Source organism: Chiloscyllium punctatum, chromosome 8 (assembly GCF_047496795.1).
Source record: "Chiloscyllium punctatum isolate Juve2018m chromosome 8, sChiPun1.3, whole genome shotgun sequence".
NCBI classification, from domain to species: domain Eukaryota; kingdom Metazoa; phylum Chordata; class Chondrichthyes; order Orectolobiformes; family Hemiscylliidae; genus Chiloscyllium; species Chiloscyllium punctatum.
In genome coordinates this window covers 99,446,824-99,466,601 of record NC_092746.1, presented here as the reverse complement: position 1 = coordinate 99,466,601, position 19,778 = coordinate 99,446,824, and the positions used below count along the sequence as shown (strand labels likewise).

Sequence of the window (19,778 nt, the reverse complement as noted above, 5' to 3'; positions counted from 1 at the left end):
TGACTAATTTGATCAAGATCCCTTTGTAACCTTCGGTAACCTTCTTCACTGTCTACAATGCCACTGATTTTGGTGTCATCCACAAACTTACCAACCATGCTTTATATATTCTCACCAAATCATTTATATAAAAGGCAAATAAAAGAGGACTTAAAGTCCTAAAAAAGGGCCTTATGAAAGTTAGAGAACCGGTTGATAATTTTTTCCAAATTTAAACACCAACTGACTTTTTTTTATTAACAAACTACTGGTGCATTTGAAAAATTTTGGATTCTACTAGTATTTTATAACTTAAAGTGATTTCTGTAATCACACTTGCAGATGAATAAATGAGGAGGAAAGAACAGATTTATTGAACTGTTCTGCTCGATGTAATTTATACTTGCTATACTGATTTGAAGTTTTCCTGTTAGACGTGTGATCGCATCAAGCAGTCAGCGAGTGGAACAAAACGTCGAGTATTCATTATTGAGACAATGGGGGGCTACTGTGGCTACCTAGCGAGCATGAGTGGCCTTTCTGCTGGTGCTGACGTTGCTTACATCTTTGAGGAGAAATTTGATATACGAGAATTACAGGTCTGTATTTCTTTTTTCCTCATTAAAGATGACTATTTGCTTTTGTTATAGTTTCCTACCTCCAGGCTTTAAAAACAAAACTTTAAGATTTGCAATTTTCGATGTTTTTATATACATCTTTCGATAGATACGTGTTTTATTCATTCATGTCACTAACTAGGTCAACTTTTATTGTCCCTGAGAAGCTGGTGGTGAGCTGCTGTCTTAAGCTGTTGCAGTTCTTGTGCTGTAGATATTCCACAGCACACTTTGGTAGGCAGCTCCAGGGCTTTGATCCATTGACAATGAAAAACTGGTAATGTAATTCTAAGTAATAACAGTGTAAGACTTGAAGGGAAACTTATTGTTGACTCTATTCCCATACATTTACTGACCTTATTCAGGAGGACAGAGGCTGTGGATTTGGTAGTTGCTGTTGGAAAAGCCTTGACAAGATGTGGCATTGCATCTTCTAGGTGGTACATCACATTTACAACTCACTGCTGGTTTAGAGGGAGTGGATGTTTTAAGATAGAGAATGAGGTGCCAATCAAGGTGCCTTTTCTCCTCAGTAGTGGGGAGCATTTGAGTCCTGTCAGAACTGCTCAAGTGTAGAGGAAAGGAAATCCGTCATGCTGACTCGGTCTGGCCTGTAGATCATTCTAGCCCCTCTGAAATGTGGTTAATTCTTAACTGCTTTCTACAATGGCCAGCAATTCATTAAGTTCAAGGGCACTTAGGATACGCAAAACAAATGCTGGTCCATGTCAGCGACAAGATTTAAGGAGCTGATTTCAGTATGTTGAGCCATTGATTCCAGTCTTGCCTGGTCCATTTCTCCTTTATCCTGGTTCTGATGTCTGTAATGTGGAGTCTCATCAGTTGCCTTTTGCCATACCTCCCCCCCCACCCCCATCCTCCACCATTAGATCTAAGTCTTGCACTTAGTCTATTTTTAACCTTTGTTTCAGTGACTGTTGTCACATCTGAGTACTCTTTGAAATACATGGAAAGTCATGGAAAGAATCTGTTTTATTTCAGAGCTGAATGGACTTTCTAAATAAGGAATTCAGTTGTTGCTTTCCATTGTCACTATTGCCAATAAAGCCAAGATTAACCAAAGAAAAATTACGAAATACCTCCCTGTTACACTAATGTTGAAAAGTTCTACAAAATCTCTATTTCTAACAATATCAAACAAATTCTGTAAGTTGTTTATACATAAGGAGGAGTTGTTTCTGGTTTTATTTAGTATAACAGCATGAATCTTCTCTCAAGACTGTATTATTGTTAATCAATCAATCCCATTCTTAAAATATTGGTATAGGTGCTTTAAGAGTTGATCAATATAGTTTTAAGAGCCTTTTGACTCAAGTTCTACATAGCTGCTTTATCTGCATGACGATGTGTTGATTTAAATCTCTGTACCCTTTGGAGCAGAATTATTCAGTAATTTGTTGTTCAATGATTATTGTTTAAACTCCTCATATATTGTCCATATCTCACAGCATGCAAAAGAACTTCATTCTTTCATTTTTACCCTTGCAATCCAATGTGATAGGGTCCTGGGCCCAACCAACTTCAGCCATTTTATTATTTACCATTTTTATGTTATGAGGGCAATACCACAATTGTTGAAACCATATGTGGCTCCTCAGGTACTGAAGGAGTTTGAAAGTATTTGCAGCACGACCTGGACAAGAATGAAATGCTAGATGATGACCACCTCAAAGTAGAGACAATTTAAGCATCATCTTTGACATTCAGTTGCCTTACCAGTGCTGAATCACTTCATTATGGACATCTGAGGGATCGCAATTGACCTCAAAATGAAAGGGAAAGTGACAGGGAGTGTGGAGTCAGTAGAAAGATAAGCAGCAGGTTAGTATGTGTGCAGGGTTTCAGTTCAAAGCAGATTAGGAATGAAGCAAAAAGGAAGGATAACTTAGGACATATTACTAGAGACGTTGGAAATCATGAGGATAAGAAAATTAGCATTAAGGCGCTTTACCTGAAAGCTTGTAGTATTTGTAACAAAGTAGATGAATTAATGGCACAAATCATCGTGAATGATTATGATGTGGTAGACATTACAGAGACGTGGTTGCAGGGGTTCAAGACTGGCAGTTAAACATCCAAGGATTTACAACTTATTGAAAAGACAGGAAAGTGGGCAGAGTGGCGGGGTTGCCTTGTTACTTAAGAATGAAATTAAGTCTATGGCATTGAATGACAAAGGATCATATGATGTGGAGTCTGTGTGTGTGGAGTGGAGGAATCACAAAGACAAAAAAACCATAATAGGAGTTATGTACAGACCTCCCAGCAGTGTTTAGGACCAGAAGCACAAGATAGACCGGGAAACAGATAGGGCAAGTCAGAAAGGCAACGTCACGGTGATCAAGGGGGACTTCAATATGCAAATGGACTGGGTGAATAATGTTGCTGGTGGATCTAAAGAAAGGTAATTCATAGAATGCTTACAGGATGGCTTTTTGGAACAGCTTGTCATGGACCCCACAAGGAAGCAGGCTATTCTGGACTTAGTGCTATGTAAGGAGCCAGACTTTATAAATGTTCTTAAAATAGGGAAATGCTTAAGAGGCAGCAATCATAATATGGTAGAGTTCAGTATGCAGTTTGAAAGAGAGAAGGCAAAATCAGATGTAATAGGATTACAGTTAAATAAAGGTAATTACAGGGGCATGAGAGAAGAACTGACAAAAACTGACTGGAAGCAGAGCCTAGTGGGGAAGACAGTAGAGCAACAATGGCAGGAGTTTCTGCGGGTAATTGAAGACACAGTACAGCAGTTCATCCCAAAGAAAAGAAAGATTATCCGGGGTGTGGGGGTGTGGGGGTGTGGGCGGGGGGGGGGTGGTGGGGGGGGGAATGGTGGCTGACAAAGGAAGTCAGGAAACGTATCAAAGAAAAGGAGAGAGCCTATAAAGTGACCAAGAGCACGGGGAAATCAGAAGATTGGGAAGACTACAAAAACAAACAGAGGGTAACAAAGAGAGAAATAAGGAAGGAGAGGATCAAATATGAAGGTAAGCTAGACAGTAATATTAGAAATGATAGTAAAAGTTTCTTTAAATACATAAGAAACAAATGAGAGGCAAAAGTAGGCATTGGGCCATTCCAAGTTGATGCTGGGAGATAAGGAAATAGCTGAAGAACTTAATAAGTACGTTGTGTCAGTCTTCACTGTGGAAGGCATAAGTAATATCCCAACAATTAAGGAGAGTCGGGGGCAGCGTTGAGTATGGTACCCATTACAAAGGAAAAAGTGTGAGAAAAGCTAAAAGGTCTAAAAATTGATAAATCTCCTGACCCCAATGGGCTACTTCCTAGAGTTCTGAGAGAAGTGGCTGAAGAAATAGCGGAGGCATTGGTTGTAATCTTTCAAAAATCATTGGAATCAGGGAAAGTCCCAGATGATTGGAAAATCATCTGGGACAAGTCCCCTTGTTCGAGAAAGGATCAAGACAAAAGATGGAAAATGATAGGCCAACTAGCCTAACCTCAGTTGTTGGTAAAATTCTAGAATCTATTGTTAAGGGTAAGATTTCTAAATTCTTGAAAGTGCAGGGTCGGATTAGAACAAGTCAGCATGGATTTAGTAAGGGGGGGATCATGCCTGAAAAACCTGTTATAATTCTTTGAAGAGGTAACAAGTAGGTTAGACCAAGGAAATCCAGTGAATGTTATCTATCTAGACTTGCAAAAGGCCTTTGATACTGGCATGGATTGAGGATTGGTTGTCTGACAAAAGGCAGAGCATTGGGATAAACGGTTCATTTTTGGAATGGCAGAGGTGACAAGTGGTGCCCCGGAGGGTTCAGTGTTGGGGCTGCAGCTGTTCACTTTATATATCAATGATCTGGATGAAGGGACTGAGGGCATTCTGGTGAAGTTTGCTGATAATATGAAGTTAGGTGAACAGGCAGATAGTACTGAGGAGGTGGGGAGGCTGCAGAAAGATTTAGTCAGTTTAGGAGAGTGGTCCAGGAAATGGCTGATGAAATTCAATGTGAGCAAATTTGAGGTCTTGCACTTTGGAAAAACGAACACAGGCATGGACTATTTTCTAAATGGTGAGAAAATTCCTCAAGCCAAAGTACAAAGGGAGCTGGGAGTGCTTGTCCAGGATTCTCTAAAGGTTAACTTGCAGGTCTAGTCCATGATTAAGAAAGCGAATATAATGTCATTTATTTCAAGAGGGTTGGAATGTAAAAGTGGCGATGTGCTTCTGAGACTTCCAAGGTATGCTTCCAAGGTATCTGAGGTATACAAGGCACGTTTTGGGACAATGCTTTAATGCGTTTGTATGATATATGGTAGGAAGAGATCTGATCAAGGAAACCATTCATCAAATCATAGAATCCCTACAGTGGCCCATAAGAGTCCACACTGAGCCTCCAAAAAGCATACCACTCAGACTCATCCCCCTCCACCCAATTCCTGTCACCGTGGCTAATCTAACCTCTGCAGTATGGGTAATTTAGCATGGCCAATCTACCTAACCTGCACATCTTTGGACTGTGGGAGGAAACCACAGCACCTAGACAAAACATATGCAGACACGAGAAGAATGTGCACACTCCACACAGTTGCCTGAAGGTAGAATTGCACCCAGGTCCCTGGTGCTGTGAGGCAGTAGTGCCAACCACTATGCCATTTAGGATTATCCCTTAGAATAACTTTGATATACCCTATTTCAGAATCAGACTTGCCGGTGAACAAATGGGTCAGCTGTAGTTTGGGTAGTTGTCAAAAAGGCCACTGTTATAGCTGATGGAACTGTAGGAAATCTGTGTAAACTGACTAGTGGAGGTATGTTTACAGTAGAGGGGAATCCCTGTCTGGTTTCTCAACCAGTTTAGCATTTGTCAGTCAGGCCTGCACAGTGGTACATTTTAAAAAAAATGAAATTTAGTCATGGAACGTTGGTGTTGTTGCATTTATTGCCCATCCCTAGTTGCCCAGAGGGTGGATATGAGTCAACCACATTGCTGTGGTTCTGGAGTCACATATGGACTAGGCCAGATAAGGATGGAAATTTACTTATCTAGAGGATATTAATGAACCAGATGTATTTTTCCCAACAATCGGGAATAGTTTGATATTCATCGAATGGTTTGATGTTCATCATTAGACTCTTAATTCCAGATCTTGTTTTGAAATCAGACTTCATCGTCTTCCATGGTGGGATATTACCGGGGTCTCTGGATTAATAGTCTAGTAATAATACCACTAGAACGGTGGAGGGTTGCTTTTCAGACTGGAAGCCTATGAGGAATGGTGTACCTCAAGGATCTGTGCTGGAGTCCACTGCTTTTCATCATTTATATAAATGCCTTGGATTCAAGGTATGGTTTGTAAGTTTGTAGAGATACCAAAATTGGAGTTGTAGTGGACAGCCAAGAAGGTTACCCCAGAGTACAATGGGATCTTGATCAGATGGGCCAATATGCCGAGGAATGTCAGAGGGAGATTAATTTAGATAAATGTGAGGTGCGTATTTTGGAAAGGCAAATCAACGCAGGACTTATACCCTTAAGTGTAAGGTCCTGGGTGATGTTGCTGAACAAAGAGACCCTGGAGTGTAGGTTCATAGTTCCTTGAACTGGGAGTCACGGATAGATAGGATGGTGAAGAAGGCATTTGGTATGCTTGCCTTAATTGGTTAGTGCATTGAGTATAGGTGTTGGGAGGTCATGTTGCAGCTGTACAGGACATTACTTAGACCATTTTTGGAATATTGCTTGCAATTCTGGTCTCCCTGCTATACGAAGGATGTTGTGAAACTTCAAAGGATTCAGAAAAGATTTACAAGGATTTTGCTAGGATTGGAGGGTTTGAGCTATTGAGAGAAGCTGAATAGGCTGGGGTTGTTTTCCCTGGAGCGTCAGAGGCTGAGGGGTGACCTTATAGAAATTAATAAAATCATAGAATCCTAGAGCCGTACAGCACGAAGACAGGCCCTTTGGCCCAAACTGGTCCATGCCAACCAAAATGTTTGTTCACGCTAACGCCATTTCCCTACATTTGGCCCATATCCTTCTAAATTTTTCCTATCCATGTATTTGTTCAAATGCCTTTTAAATGTTGCTAATGTACCCGCCTCAATCACATCTGTTCAGAGCACATTCCATATACACACCATCCTCTGTGTAAAAAGGTTGCCATCAGGTTCCCTTTTATTTTTTCCCCGCTAACCTTAAACTAATGCCCTCCAGTCCTCAATTCCCCAAAACTGGGAAAATGACTGAGTACATTCACCCAATCCATGCTGCTAATGATGTTATACACTTCTAAAAGATCACCCCCCTCAGTCTCCTACGCTTAAATGAAAAAAGTTCTAGCTTGTCCAACCTCTCCCTATAACTCAGACTAATGAGTCCAGGCAACATCCTTGTAAATTTCTTCTGCAGTTTAAGAACATCTTTCCAGTTTAAGAACATCTTTCCTGTAGCAAGGTGACCAAAACTAAACAGAACACTTCAAATGAGGCCTCTCGTCCTGTATAACTGCAACATAGCTTCCCAACTTCTATACACAATGCCCTGACTGATGAAGGCCAGTGTGTCAAAAGCCTACTTCACTACTCTGTCTACTTGTGACTCCACTTCCAGAGAACTATTCACCTGAATATCAAGGTCAATAAAGCTTTCTATAGGTATGTGAGGAATAAAAGGATGATTAGGGTTAGGAATAGGGCCAGTCAAAGACAGAAGTGGAACGTTGAGTATGGACCCTGTGAAGATTAGAGAGGTGCTAAATGAACATTTCTCATTAGTGTTCACTCAGGAAAAGTAGAATATTATCGAGGAGAAAAATAAGGTACGAGATATTAGACTAGAAAGGATCGAGGTTTGTTACGCACAGGTGTTATTAATTCTAGAAGGAGTGAAAGTAGACAAGTCCCCTGGGCCAGATTTGATTTATCCGAGGATTCTCTAGGAAGCTAGAGAGGAGACAGCAGCGCCTTTGGCTTTGATATTTGAGTCGTCATTGTTTACAGGTTTAGTACCTGAGGACTGGAGGATTGCAAATGTTGTGCCCTTGTTCAAGAAGGGCAGCAGAAATGACCCAGGTAATTATAGACCAGTGAGCCTTACTTCTGTTGTAGAAAAGATTTTGGAAAGGATTATAAGGGATAAGATTTATAATCATCTAGCAAACAACAACTTGATTTCAGATAGTTAACATGGTTTTGTCAAGGGCAGGTCGTGTCTCACAAACCTCATTGAGTTTTTTGAGAAGGTGACCAAGCATGTGGATGAGGGTAGGACAGTTGACGTGGTATACATGGACTTCAGTAAAGCCTTTGATAAGGTTCCACATGGTAGGCTGATGGAGAAAATGCAGAGGCATGGAATTGAGGGTGATTTAACAGTTTGGATTAGAAACTGGCTTTCTGGAAGAAGGCAGCGAGTGGTGGTTGATGGAAAATGTTCAGCCTGGAGTCCGGTTACTAGTGGTGTGCCACAAGGTTTTAGGACCACTGCTGTTTGTATTTTCATAAGTGACTTAAAAGCAGGCATAGCTGGATGGATTAGTAAATTTGCAGATGACACTAAATCGGTGGAGTAGTGGACAGTTTGGAAGAATGTTACAGGTTACAGGGGGATTGGGATAAACTGCAGAATTGACAGCTAAATGTGATGTGATGCACTTTGGGAAGAATAACAGGAAGGCAGAGTACTGGGTCAATGGAAAGATTCTTGGTCGTGTGGATGTGCAGGGGGATCTTGGAGTCCATGTGCATAGATCCCTGAAAGTTGCCACCCAGGTGATAGTGCTGTTAAGAAGGCATACGGTGTGTTGGGTTTCATTGGTAGAGGGATTGAGTTACGGAACCACAATATCATGCTTCAACTCTACAAAACGCTGGTGTGGCCACTCTTGGAATATTGTGTAGAGTTCTGGTCGTCCCATTACAGGAAGGATGTGGAAGCATTGGAAAAGGTGCAAAGGAGATTTACCAGGATGTTGCCTGGTCTGGAGGGAAGGTCTTATGAGGAAAGGCTGAGAGACTTGGGTCTGTTCTCATTGGAAAGAAGAAGGCGAAGGAGGGATTTGATAGAGACAGATAAGATGATCAGAGGATTGGATAGGGTAGACAGTGTAAGTCTTTTTCCTAGGATGATGATGTCAGCTTGTACGAGAGGGCATAACTACAAAGTGAGGGGTGATAGATTTAAGACATATGTCAGAGGCAGGTTCTTTACGCAGAGAGTGGTGAAGGCATGGAATGCCCTACCTGCTAATGTAGTCAACTCAGCCACATTAGGGAGATTTAAACAATCCGTAGATAAGCACATGGATGATTTTGGCATAATGTAGGAGGATGAGCTGAGAATAGTTCACAGGTCGGCGCAACATCGAGGGCCGAAGGGCCTGTTCTGCGCTGTATTGTTCTATATTCTATTTTCTAAGGTCCCTCTATTCCACTTCAGTCATTAAGGCCTACCATTTACAATGAAACTCTTACCTTCATTTGACTTTCCAAATTCAAGATGGCCCTTATGCTCGCTTTGAGCAGAATTTCAGCGGAGAGGTAACACCTATTCCAACAAGTCCTGATGAACCTATCCCAGCAGTCATTGCTTCAGAGGTCAGATCAGTTTTCCTTTGTGTGAATCCAAGGAAAGTGATGGGACCAGGCCGTGCACTTAGAGCATGCGCAGATCAACTGGCAGAGGTCTTGGACATCTTCAACCTCTCCCTGCAGTAGGCCACTGTCCCTGCCTGTTTCAAGAGGCCAACATCATTCCTGTGCCTAAGAAGGTTCATGCAGCACGTCTCAATGACGACTGCTCAGTGACCCTACCTTTGATGGTCATGAAGTGCTTTGAAAGGCTGGTCACGGCATTAATCAACTCCAGTCTCCCTATTACTCTTGACCCACTCCAATTTACCTATCGGACCAACAGATCCATGTCAGATGGTATATCACTTGCCCTTCACTACTCCCTAGAACATCTTGACACCAAGAACAGCTACGTAAGAATCCTACTCATTAACTACAGTTCAGCCTTCAACACTATTATCCCCACGAGACTGATTACTAAACTTAGTGATCTTGGACTAAGTGCCACTCTCTGCAAATGGATCCTCAGTTTCCTGATCCACAGGCCATAATCAGTGAAGGCTGGGGATAATATTTCATCCTTGCTAACACTCAACACTGGAAGCCCTCAGGGGTGCATACTTAGCCCCCTACTGTACTCACTGTACACCCACGAATGTGTCGCCAAATACCAGACTAATTCCATTTACAAGTTCGCTGATGACACCACCATAGTCGGTCAAATCTCAGATGGCAATGAAACAGACTACATAAGGGAGGAGAAAGACCTGGAAAAATGGTGCACCCTTGCTCTCAATGCTGGCAAAATCAAGGAACTCATTACTGACTTTCGGCGGGATGTTACTCATGCCCCCCCTAGTAACAGCACAGAGGTGGAATGAGTGGAGAGTGGCAAGCTCCTGGAAGTGGTCATCCATAACAAGCGTTCTTGGACTCTTCATGTGGACACACTGGTCACAAAGGCCCAACAATGTCTCTTCTTCCTCAGGCAGCTGAGAAAATTTGGCATGATGGCAAATACCCTTGCCAACTTTTATAGGTGTATCATTGACAGCATTCTGTCTCGATATATCACTACCTGGTATGGCAACTGTACCATTCAAGATCGGTTACAAAGAGTAGTGAACTCGGCCTGGACAGTCACAAAGGCCAACCTCCCATCTATAGAATCCATCTACCAGGCCCACTGTCAAGGAAAGGCTGCCAGCATTTTCAAAGATCCATCCCACCCTGGCAATGTTTTTCTACAACCTCTACCACTGGGGAGAAGGTACAGAATCCTGAACACATGCACCAGCCAGTTTTACAACAGTTTCTACCCTACTGTTGTTAGAATAACAATGGACAGCATGGTGGCACAATGGTTAGCACTGTTGCCTCAGCGCCAGAGACGTGGGTTCAATTCCCGCCTCAGGCGACTGACTGTGGAGTTTGCACGTTCTCCCTGTGTCTGCGTTGGTTTCCTCCGGGTGCTCCGGTTTCCTCCCACAGTCCAAAAATGTGCAGGTTAGGTGAATTGACCATGCTAAATTGTCCATAGTGTGAGTTAAAGGGATAAATGTAGGGGAATGGGTCTGGGTGGGTTACTCTTCAGCGGGTCGGTGTGGACCTGAGCAGAAGGGCCTGTTTCCACACTGTAAGTAATCTAATCAAAAAAAAACTGAATGGACTCATAAGCTCTTAACATTCGCCTGTAGCTGTGTTTTTGTTTTTGCCACTGTTTACCTATTATTTACTATCTGTGCTACTTAACTCTGTGATCTGCCTGTATTGCTTGCGAGACAAAGCTTTTCATTGTGCCTTGGTACATGTGACAATAAATTCAATTCAATTCAATTCTATTTATATTAAACTCCATTTCCTATTTCTCGTCCCACTTCCCTAGCTGATCAAGGTCCTGCTGCAATTTCTGATAACCTTCCTCATTGTCCACGATACCGCCTATTTTAGTGTCATCAGCAAACTTAATAATCAGTCCTTGTACATTCTCATCCAAAACCCCTTTTACAGATAACAAACAGTAATGGGCCTAGAACCAACCCCTGAGGCACTCCCTTAGTCAGAGGCCTCCAGTCCGATGAGCATCTTTCCATTATTACACTCTACTTCCTACCATCATGCAAATTTGTATCCAATTTGCCAGCTCCTCCTGGATTCCATACGATCTAACTTTCCAGAGCAGCCTAGCATGAGGTACCTGATCAAAGGCCTTGCCGAAATCCATATGGACTACATTTACCACCCTGCCCTCATCAACCTTCCTGGTCACTTCATCACAGAAGGGTATGGTTAGGCTGAATAGACAAGGTCTTTATCCAAGGTGGGGGAGTCCAAAACGAGAGGGCATAGGATTAAAAGAGACCTAAAGGGCAACTTTTTCATGCAGAGGGTGGTGTGTATTTGGAATGAACTACCAGGTGTAGGCTGATAGAATTATAACATTTAAAAAGCATCTGGATGAGCCTGTGAATTGCAAGAGACTAGCGTGATATGGGCAAAATGCTAGCAAATGGGACTAGATTAATTTAGGATATCTGGTCAACATGGATGAGTTAGACCGAAGGGTCTAATTTCATGCTGTACATCTCTATGACTCTATGACTCCAGAACAATACCTTCCCACATGTATTGGAAGTACTTGTATTAATGCACAGAATCCTATTCTTTGCAAACAGAACAGCATGACATTGCTTTGTGTGTGTTTCAACTCAACAAAAAGGTGATACTCATTTACTGGTTAATTCCTCAGGGTAATGTTGACCAATTAGAATCAAATTGGTTAATTTAAAATTTAAGTAAAGAAATTTTAATAGTTAAGTGGGGAAAGTGTTCTGCAGTTTAAATATAAATTATCAACTGAAATAGTGTTCAATCAATGTTGCTTCGAGTTCATTGTGACAGTAAAAGTATTAAAACTTGAAATTTTGTCTTTACTGATTGACTGGGACTTCAAAGATCTTTCTAATATTTTAGATCCCCATGGTGATTGTAACACAGTGATATTAATATCTTAAGTGAAATACCCTACACAAATAGGGTAAAAGTAATGAGACTAACTGGCAACAAGTAGTGTATCATGAGTTTGAGGCTTGGTAGATCTCTATAGCAGTTTAACGTGCAAAATATAATCATGTAAATGCCTTACTTGCCAACGCAGGCTGAAGGTTGTGTGTTCAGTGTGATTAAAGCCTTTATACAATCTCGATGGCACAAATCAGGAAACACCTTGGAATATATCTGCTTTCCTCTTTGAGTAAAGCTGCATCAACATTCATGAAGTGTGATACGATTCTGAGCTTGGCTTAATGAGTACTCCATCCATTAGTTTAAACACACACACTTTCAATCACAGCTGCTCTGCGCTGGCAGTGAGTCCTATCTATAAGGAACACTGCAGTGATTTATCAAAGCTACTTTGGCAGCTCTTCTTAAAACTGCAATCTCCATCAATTAGGATAAAGGGAGTAGGTGTGTTTGAACACCACTATCTTTAAATTTCCTTCCAAGTCACACACTATACTGATATTTCCAGGGTCCAAGCCTAGTGATTGATATAGAATGAAGAAAACATTTTTTTTTAAACAAAGTGAGTGGTGATTTACAGAGTAGTGAGTTTCATCCTGAACATCTGATGAAGCGTTGTTTTGACCTGAAATGTTAGTTTTATTACTGTCCTTAGGCATTGCCTGACCTGCTGCTAGTTTCCAGCATTTTCTGTTTATATTTCCAATTTCCTGCAACTGCTGTATTGACTTTTGTATTATTGTATTATTCATCGCTTACTTTAACAAGATCCTCCTTATAATAATTGCAGACCACTGAAGACTAAAATTTGTGTTGTCTTCCAGCAAGATTTACGTTGTCCTTATCCTCAAATAAAGAAAACGTATGTTGATGACTATCCAACAGAAGATAATGTTGCAATCATTAATTTGTTGTTGTTTCTCTACTGAATTCTTGCTCTGATTTTGTGCTTTTTGAAAATCTCTGTGCCAGATTTAGCTGGCTGATAATGCAGAGTGAATCGACAACTTAATGAATTGACATATGGCTTTACCAGACCGGTACTTGAATAACTAGGGTGAGCTAACCTTATGCAGCATGTGGAAAATTTGGAGAATAGCTCAAATTTAACACAATGCACTTGTTGAAATACAACACCCTTATCTATCACTTCAACCATTATAAAGCTCTAACAATGGATTAAATATATTTAAGTGCCTTTTTAAGTATGGAAACTAAGGAGGTGTGAAGTGGAAATTGTAAGCAACCAATGATGCAGTTCTGGTCACCCTTGTTCCCTGCACTATCACACTCAAAACCTGTTTGACTGGTAGACCAGAAAGACTGCTGCATAAGATATGATGTGGAGGTGCCAGTGTTGGACTGGGTGGACATAGTTAAAGGTCACACAACACTAGGTTATAGTCCAACAGGTTTGGAAGTTCCAGCTTTCAGAGCGCTGCTCCTTCATCAGGTAACTATGCGTAAGTAGGGCTTCCATCTTTGATACTGGTGGTCCCTCCCCAAGCAGCGTTTGCAATTGCAGCCAACTACACCTGTGCAGTAATCCAGAACGTGCACGCACATATTTCTAGATACCACCTCACCATGTAGAATGGACATGTAACATCACTAAAGTGTGTGGAGTTTTGAAATGGGGTTCGGCAGCAGATTGTCAGGATGTGCAAGGTTGGAATTTGGGGGGGGAGGAAATTGGGGGTTCATGGAGAGAGTCAGGAGGATGGTGGGGTGGGGGAACAATGACAGTCATGAAAGGAGAGAATTGGTGGGGGGGGGGGGGGGGGGTAGGAAAGAGTCCCTTCCCCTTCTTCTCAATCCCCTGCTCTTCTGACTCCCTCCCCCAAGCTGCTGATCCCCATCTCCTGGATTCCTAGCTGTTCCCCAGCTCCCCCAGGCACTGAACTCCACCTCCTCCCCCCCAACCCCTGCCAAACATTTCTGGGTCCAAACGATTCGAACTGATGCATGGGGAACATGTGCTGGTGTCTGCAAGGTGGCGCTTGCCTTTGAGAAGTGGTGGGTAGGCTCAGCAATCTTTTTAAATATGCAGTTTGATCCCTGATGTTTTGAACTCTTGAGATCTCTACCACTCGGTAAAACAGCACTTTCTCTCTGCCCTTTCCATGGAGAAGATAGTGAAGGTTTTTTCCCTGCATGATACCCGGTTCACTCCTCAAAGATCCTAACACTACATTTTCACCACGCTTTTCAGATGATGCAGCCTTTTCCAGCTCCTCCTTCGCCATTTTGTCTGCTGCATTCACTGCTTATAATGTTGCCTCCTGTAGAGTGTGGAGATCAACCATAATTTAGCTGACTGCTTTGTGGAACATCTCTATTCAGTCAGCAATATGGACCAGGATTGATGATGGCTTCTTGTTTTAATTCTCCACCTTGGTTTCACGCTGACAGCCCTGTCCTTAGCCTGTTGCATGCTTTCAGTGATGTTCAGTGTAAGCTTGAGAAACTGCACCTCATCCTTTGATTAGGCAATTTACAGCCTACTGGACTCAATATTAAATACAGAAGTTTCAGGCCGTGACCTTTGTCCTGCCATTTTGCTGTCTTGTCGTTGTATTTCTCATTTTAGTTATCTTTCGTGTGTGCACATTTTCAGTTTCATTGGCCTGATTTTCATCCTTGAGGTGGGAAGCAGAATGTGGGTAAATGACCTGCTTCACAAGCCCATCTCAGGTAATAGCAGGGGGATTTATCTCGCCGGGGTGGAGGGTGGGGGCAGATGCTGGTTGCAGTCGGGCCAGCTGACTCTTGAGAAAGTTATGGTGCAGTCATGGAGCCTGTCAGTTGTGAGGGTGGGCTGTTTGAAAGGCCTGTGGTGTCAGTGTTGTGAGACTTCATTCCAGTTTAAAAGAATTCTGGGCCTTGTGACCCACCTCCTTTACTATTCACTCCACCCTCCCAAAACACAGAGGCCCCATGTCCCATCATTTGCCTCCAGACATATACCTGAAACTGAACTTGAAACCACTTAAGCTTCGTTAAACAAAGTTTGTGAAATTGACAGCTAAGAGCTTTGAGCTATCAATCAAGCAGGGGCTAAAGATGTTTATCTAGGGTCTCAGCTAAGCTTTCTTATATATTGTTAGCTGACAGGAAGGATATTTTATCTGATAATACAATCCATTGTTATTACAGTTCCTAAGCTTGGCTTGGATATTCCGATGAGATGGTGTTGCTAATTATTTCTAAAAGTAGATGAGTATCTTTCATGTTTATTAGATGAGGCCTTTAAAGGATGTGGTGCTAAGGCATTCACTAGAGTTGAGGTACAGATCAGCCAGAAGTACAGAACAAGTTCTGAGTGGTTTACTCCTATGCCTCTGCTTCTGCATTCCTTTGATTAAACAAAGCTACACTGAGCAAATATTGGTGAGAGGAGACCAGTCCTGAATTGTTGAGCTGCAATATTTTAATGTCTGTGAACATGCAGACAAATCCTTCCAATCAGCTGCAAGTACGTCAATCTGTTCAAATAAACGGACTTAGTTATATTTTTCCAAATAAGTGAATCATTTACCTGCCTTAATAAAAACAAGGTATCAGCTGCTCACAAACTTCAATGGGGCTGATTTCATAGCCTTTGATAATGCCCCACTTTTTAATCGCACTCTTGTGGGAACAAACAGACGACACCAAAATTGGAGGTGTTGTGGACAGCCCAGAAGGTTACCTCAGAGTACAGTGGGACTTTGATCAGATGGACTGAGGAGTGGCAGATGGAGTTTAATTCAGATGAATGTGAGGTGCTACATTTTGGAAAAGCAAATCAGGGCAGGACTTATACACTTAATGATAAGGCCCTGGGGAGAGTTGCTGAACAAAGAGACCTTGGAATGCAGGTTCATACTTTCTTGAAAGTAGTGTTGCAGGCAGATATGCTATGAAGAAGCTGTTTGGTATGCTTGAAGTAATTGGTCAGTGCATTGAGTATAGCCTTGGGAGGTCATGTTGCAGCTGTACAGGACATTGGTTAGGCCACTTTTGGAATACTGCATTCTGTTCTGGTCTCCTTGCTGTAGGAAGGATGTTGTGAAACTTGAAAGGGTTCAGAAAGGAATTGCAAGGATGTTGCCTGGTTTGGAGGGTGTGAGCTATAGGAAGAGGCTGAATAGGCTGGGGCTATTTTCCCTAGAGCGTTGGAGGTTGAGGGGTGATCATATAGAAGTTTATAAAATCATGGGGGACATAGATAGGGTGAATAACCCAGGTCTTTTTGCCAGGGGTAGCGAAATCCAAAACTAGAGGGTATAGTTTTAGGATGAGAGGGAAAAGATTTAAAAGAGACCTAAGGGGCAACTCTTTCATGCAGAAGGTGGTGCAGGTATGGAATGAGCTGCCAGAGAAGTAGTGGAGGCCGGTACAGTTACAGCATTTAAAAGGCATCTGGATGGGTATATGAATAGGAAGGGTTTAGAGGGATATTGGCCAAATGCTGGCAAATAAGGACTACATTAATTTAGGATATTTGGTCAGCATGGACTATTTGGACTCAAGAGTTTGTTTCTGTGCGCTACAGCTCTATGACTCTATTAATCTATGCTTGTACTACCTATGCAACCCAAATTTTGCTATTTGTAGGATCAGCACACAGTGAACTAAAGCAGCATTCTGCCCAGAATAAGGTGAATGAGGTAAGTGGGCATAGGACAAGGATGAAGAGCTGATGAAATCCCTGTATTTTGGCAAGTTGAACGTCTCTCAGACCACTGTTTTTGGAAGCAAAGTAGGTCATATATGATTATGGAATAGAATGATTAGGAGACTGAGAAGAGCAATATCATCTTTGCTGTCTCCATGTTGTAATTTTGTTGTCACTCTCATGAATCTTTGCAATGTGATTTAAGTGCCAGTGTGTTTGGAATGGAGACATAAGGTAAAATTAGGCAGGTAGTTGAGTGTGCATGTTGGATTGTGGAGTGGGATGTAATTGAGAACAAGGATTGTTTAGGGAAATTATTCTGGCCCTCTATAAAGTTCTGGTCCAGTGAAAATATTTTGTCCAGTTTGGATTACCACATTGATGGGAAGGATGTAAGAGTCTTTGAGAGAGTGGAGAAGAGATTTGGCTCAGTGAATCCTGGGTTAGGGTAGGTGAGGTTCATATTGAAAAGCTAAGGTGTTCTCCTACGGCAAAGAAGACAGGGATAATTTGAAAGAAGTGCACAAAGTGATGACAGGGTACAGCAGACCAGGAAAACTGTACCCCTGAGCTGATTGGACAAAGACTAAGGGCAGAGATTTAAGGTTTTAAGAAAGAAATGCAGGGGGATTGGGAGGACAAGCTTTTTTACATATTAAGAAGTAGTGAATGACCTGGAACACATACTGCACAAGGCCAGTGAAAGTATGAACAGTCATATGATTTTGAAAGGAAATTGGATGTGTGCTTGAAAGAAATAAACCTTTAGGTAATTACTTAAATATTGGTGTAAGTCATAAGTGTGCATGTGCAGCTGTGCAGTGGTGAAGATAGAGCACATTCTGTCCTGCAGAGCATTCTGGGTGAGCAGCATGCCATTGTGGCCATATTATTGAGCACGAGATTCTGTTTCTCGAATCAAATATTGTTGCGGTCATGAGGGCAAGAACAAACAGTGATGGATCAACTGATGTAGCAACTAAAGTGTTCGTAGTTGAGATGCAGGGCCTACTCCAGAGACCCGAGAACCTGTTACATGAAGGAAATGTAAAGATAAGTTCTTTTGCATTTGGATCTTATTTTGTATTCTGTTTGAAGATGGCACTTGAGCGTGACCACGCTAACACTTTTCACTTTATTTGTATACACGTGACAATAAATAAATCTAACCGAGTCTAAGTGTGGATTGAACAGTGTGAGTGGAATGAGCTTCAGAGAGCTGGCATGAATCCATGAGGCTGTACCATTTCATTCTAAGTAGTAAAGTGACTCTATGAACCTTATGTAATGGCTCATTAAAGAACTGATTCTGCATTGTTACAACTGATTGGTGTGAACTTTACTGTTTAACTGAACGAGATGAATGAGAAGAAGAAAGTGATCAAACACTCGTGTTTGTGGCTGGCAGTAAAACTCTACCCAACTGCTGATTACTCAAAATGGGAGATGTTAATTAATTATCAAGGCAATCTTACCAATTGCACTTAGAAATGGTCACCAATCAGCAATCTCTCCGCAGATGTGTGCAAATCTGTTGAGAATATCCATTATGTTTATTTTGTGTTTTTATGACTAATTGTTTATTGTATGCAGTCTTTCAGAAATTCTTTAGAGGTTTTGATTTTTGCCACCCAAACTTGTGTAAATACACTTTTCTTTTGAAGTTCAAGATGAAATATTTCCAATCTTATTCTGTGAACTAGTGCTCAAAAAAGCCGAAAATGTGATTTCTGCCTTTATGATATTATATTTTTGTTTTTCAGTCTAATGTTGAACACTTAACAGAAAAGATGAAAACAAATATCCAACGGGGTTTAGTACTCAGGTGAGTAGTGCATCAGTGAACCAGCAGTTCCACACTGCATTTAATGTGGCAGACATTATTAGTGTATCAATCATCCAATAATTCACAGTGACAAAGAACTACTGTGTGAATTGCAAATCATTACAAATTGTTATTCACTTGCTACCCCAAAGTGCAGTGGATGCTGGATCAGTGAGTAAATTTAAATAGGAGTTAAACAGGTAATGGGAAGAAGGATTATGGGGAGGAGGCAGGAAAATGCAATGAGGAGCCTTCCTGATGGAAGGCTCCTGCCTGAAACATCGATTTTCCTGCTTCTCGGATGCTGCCTGACCTGCTGTGCTTTTCCAGCACCACTCTAATCTTGACTCTAATTGCCAGCATCTGCAGACCTCACTTTTGCCTGAGGAGCATATCAGCCATGATTGAGTGGGCCGAATGGCCTAATTCTGCTCCTATATCTGATGAACTTATGATGCCCCATTATTAACTTCATAAGCTTGCTATGAATTTAATTAAATTGTTGCTTTGGTGTGTTGTTTATCTTTAACGTTCACCACATTGGGTATTTAAGGCTGATAATTAACAGTGTATGTAACAATACCATTGCCATAGCCCTGGAATACCATAGCGCCACCCTCTCATTAGAGAGAGATGACTAATGGGGTGTTTAACCTCAGGCAAGGGCTGACGTCAAGAAGGCAGGACCTCATGGTGACCTTAGTCAGTCTAGGGATTGAACTCTCACTGTTGGTGTCACCCTGTATTGCAAATCAGCCGTCCAGCCAACTAACGTGAGGATACTTTAATCGATGTATGTTCTTGCAATGCCTTCCAGTGTCTTTGGCCCAGAAAGGAAACAGTTGCAGCAGTGGTGACCCAGTCCTGCTAACTTGGATTTGAATGGTTTTGCTCTTTCAATCCAATTTATTTATTCCTGTCTCTTTATTTCTTTGAGTAATTTTTTTTATTCATCTGTGGGACATGGGTTTTGCTGTCTGGCCAGTATTTATTGGCCAACCGTAGTGAGAAGGTAGTGGTGAGCTGCCTTCTTGAACTGCTGCAGCCCACATGCTGCAGATGGACTGAAGCCACCCTTGTTCCATCCTATTTCCCTCTTTGCCATTCCTGTTT

At 41.7% G+C, this 19,778-nt stretch overlaps 1 protein-coding gene across 5 annotated transcripts in view; it reads left to right on the top strand.

The window, feature by feature from the left end:
* The window catches only part of LOC140480782 (ATP-dependent 6-phosphofructokinase, platelet type-like), a 129,848-nt gene that overhangs the window by 93,637 nt on the left and 16,433 nt on the right, over window positions 1–19,778 (top strand). For all 5 annotated transcript variants that reach the window (XR_011961403.1, XM_072576154.1, XM_072576155.1 and 2 more), the window contains 2 exons: window positions 414–578; window positions 18,604–18,665. Coding sequence is in view for 4 of the 5 variants with exons in the window: in XM_072576154.1 (XP_072432255.1) it covers window positions 414–578; window positions 18,604–18,665 (227 nt within the window). In the remaining variant the exon portion in view is untranslated. The remainder of the gene's footprint in view (window positions 1–413; window positions 579–18,603; window positions 18,666–19,778) is intronic.